The sequence below is a fragment of the Serpula lacrymans genome, assembly GCF_000218685.1.
Source record: "Serpula lacrymans var. lacrymans S7.9 unplaced genomic scaffold SERLAscaffold_1, whole genome shotgun sequence".
NCBI classification, from domain to species: domain Eukaryota; kingdom Fungi; phylum Basidiomycota; class Agaricomycetes; order Boletales; family Serpulaceae; genus Serpula; species Serpula lacrymans.
In genome coordinates, this window is record NW_006763290.1 from 1,843,401 (window position 1) to 1,846,508 (window position 3,108).

The window sequence follows — 3,108 nt, forward strand, 5'->3', positions numbered from 1 at the left end:
CATCCCCCTGTAAATACATTTTATATCACTATAATCTCTTTGGTGTGGAACCATTGGGATTTTCTCGGTTTTACATAGTTTCATTTTCGATTTCCTCTGACCAGGCCGCGCATTTGCGTCCGCCAGTCGGGAGAAGGACTGAAAGCTTAATAAGCTGGTCACATTGGGACAACTGTTCGGACCCCAATTTATCACTATACTTTTTACATAAAATTCGTAAAATACAAAAATAGTTACCATACCTACATAGTCAGTAGTGGGCTGAAGAGGACCACTTTGACTCAAAGAGAACAGATAGACTACTAGGATCTTAGAAAGCGGTGTATCGATCCTGCTTATCACTGGTGAACTCCTTTCTATGCTTAGTAGAGATTTTTACATTTGGATCGGAGAGCAACACATTTACTCTCAAGATTACGTATTCAGAGGGCAATTCCCCCTACCAGAAATAGAACCCATCAGAAACCCATCCCCTTTGATCAAATCCGAAACTCCCCCTCCTCCCCGACTCACATTCAATGTCCAACCTAGAATATCGCGATCTGCCTGAGCCATCCAACAGCACGGACAGCGCATTTACCAGGGAAATGATGGACGCATTACCCAGAATAGACACTCCCCCCCCGAAAGAAGCGCGATTGGAAGCATACGTAAAACAAGAAGTAGAAAAAGCAATAAGACAAACACAAATGCATTACCAATCACAACTAGACGAGGCACTTGAAGAAGTGAGCGTCTTGGAAAGAAAATTAAAGAAGCAGATACCACCACCTCCAGAAAAGGTGGAAAGAAGTAGAACGGCATTGGAGAAACCCGAGAACTTCTCCGGAGATAAGAAAAAGTATAGGGCCTTTAGAGAGTCCTTATTACTACATTTCGAAGACGATGCCGTATATTTCAAAGATGACCGAAAAAAGATAAGCTTTGTGCTATCTTTTATGAAAGAAGGAGAAGCCGCGGCCTTCCGAACCGATTGGCTAGAGAACCGAGTCGACGCCCAACAGCTGGGGCTCGATATTACGAACACATATGGAAGTTGGCCATACTTCGCGGACAAAATGGAAGAAAGGTTCAAGGACAGCTTTGAAAGAGAAACTGCTAAGAACGAAATATTGACCCTGAGACAGGGCAATGAAACCGCCCAAGCCTTCTTTGAAAGGTTTGAGGAAAAGAAAAGATGGGCAGAATATACAAATAGAATAAATGAAGAGTTCCTGATATCTCTACTCAGGAGGAACATGAACAAGCCGCTAGTAGACAGGGTGATCTACGGCGGGCATATTCCCAGAGATTACCAAGAGTGGAAAAAGGAACTCATTAGAATAGACTATATTTGGAGAGAGAGAGAAAAGGAGAAGAAAGGTTCCGATACTGGGAAGAAACCATATTCGGAACAAAAGAAAGAAGGAGAGAAGAAGAAAGACGGAACCGGATATACCTATACCGGTAGCGGAGAAAGAATGGAGGTGGACAAAGCAAAGTTCCGCACTGAGGGACGATGCTATCCATTCTCGAGAAAAGGGACATAGAAGCTTCGAGTGCAAAGACGCACAAAAAATGAAGCCACAATTTAATGTCCGAGAGTTCCTAGAGAAGATGACAAAAGAAGAAAGGGAAAAACTCCTTGAGGGTTTTTAAGGAGGCCAGCGGTACCGCATTGACCGACTGAGCCTAAAGACGTTTCAAATCGATTTCTTCCTTTAACTGTAGATACATATGACTCAAAATTGTTAAGCTGCTGCTTTAGCGCGGATGACAATAAAACTATTTCCACTCAGACAAAGAAAGAAATCCGAAATGAAAAAGATGCAACTAGAGTAAAAGCGGCGCAGAGTGATAAGACATCCGCAGTTTCGACGGCGGGCGAATCACTAAAAAGCGCAGCAATTACGATAGAACCTAAGATTCCTACACCCGATGCGGCGAACTCTACGGAGAAAAACGCAGCAGAGACTGTAGAAGAGAGGTCAGGAGTCCCTCTAAAAAAACCTAGAACAGAAGTCTGGACCCCAGAATGGGTAGTAGACAGGCTAAGAGACCAAAAGGAAGAAAGAACCATTGGGATTCTGAGTGCCTGGACACATAAAAAGAGAGCGAGAGAAGTAACCCGGGAAACGATAAAAGAAATCAACCGGTTACCAAAAGTAGAAGCTATACAAGCGATCATAGAAATTGCCTCCCCAAAAAAGTACATCAGGGGCACCCAAGGCAATCAAATGAACGTAAAATGTAAGCTTACTACGTTAGATACTCTCCAATCAGAAACAGTCGAAGCACTATTGGACAGTGGATGCACGGGGAGTTGCATCGACTCCCAATTTGTGAAAGACAAAAGATATGAGACAAGGAAGATACCGAGACCTATTCCAGTTTATAATGCAGATGGAACTCTTAATAAAAACGGAGCCATCAATGAATTTGTAATACTACTCATGGAAATTGACGGACATGTCGAAAAGATACATCTTGCCGTAACCAATCTGGGTAACGGAAAAATGTTTCTAGGACATGAGTGGTTGAACAAACATAATCCTAAAATAGACTGGAAAGAATCGAAGTTGACCTTTGAAAGATGTCCTGAAGAATGCAGACCGAGAATCCGAATCTCTGATCCAGAGGAGGATCCGGAAATATTCTTTGAGGAACTAGGAGAAGACGAGAGGATGATACAGGTGAACCTCCATAACTTCGAAGATGCCACGATCCACGATCAATATTACCATATCAGAGCCCAAGGCACGATGGCACAGAAGCTAGCAGAAGCCGCAGGCAAAGATCGAAAAGAAGGAGGGTTCGAAAAGATAGTGCCAAAACACCTTCATCAATACAAAGACGTATTTGATAAAAAGGAGTTTGACACGTTACCTGAAAGAAGGCAATGGGATCGCGCAATCGAACTAATACCGGGAGATCACTCCCTAGATTGCAAGATCTATCCATTGGCAAGAGGAGAACAAGAAGAGCTAGATGCGTTCCTGAAAGAGAATCTAGAGTCGGGACGGATAAGACCATCGAAGTCCCCGTTCGCATCACCATTCTTCTTTATTAAAAAGAAAGACGGGAAATTGAGACCAGTTCAAGATTATAGGAAGCTGAACGATATCACTA

At 43.1% G+C, this 3,108-nt stretch overlaps 1 protein-coding gene across 1 annotated transcript; it reads left to right on the forward strand.

Annotated features, from left to right (window-relative positions):
- Nucleotides 1-518: 518 nt before the first annotated feature.
- SERLADRAFT_431979 (uncharacterized protein) lies at nt 519-1,529 on the forward strand (the record flags this gene model as incomplete). Its single annotated transcript, XM_007312253.1, has 1 exon — nt 519-1,529. The coding sequence occupies one exon, from the start codon at nt 519-521 to the stop codon at nt 1,527-1,529; it is 1,011 nt and encodes a 336-aa protein (XP_007312315.1).
- Between the last annotated feature and the right edge of the window lie 1,579 nt (nt 1,530-3,108).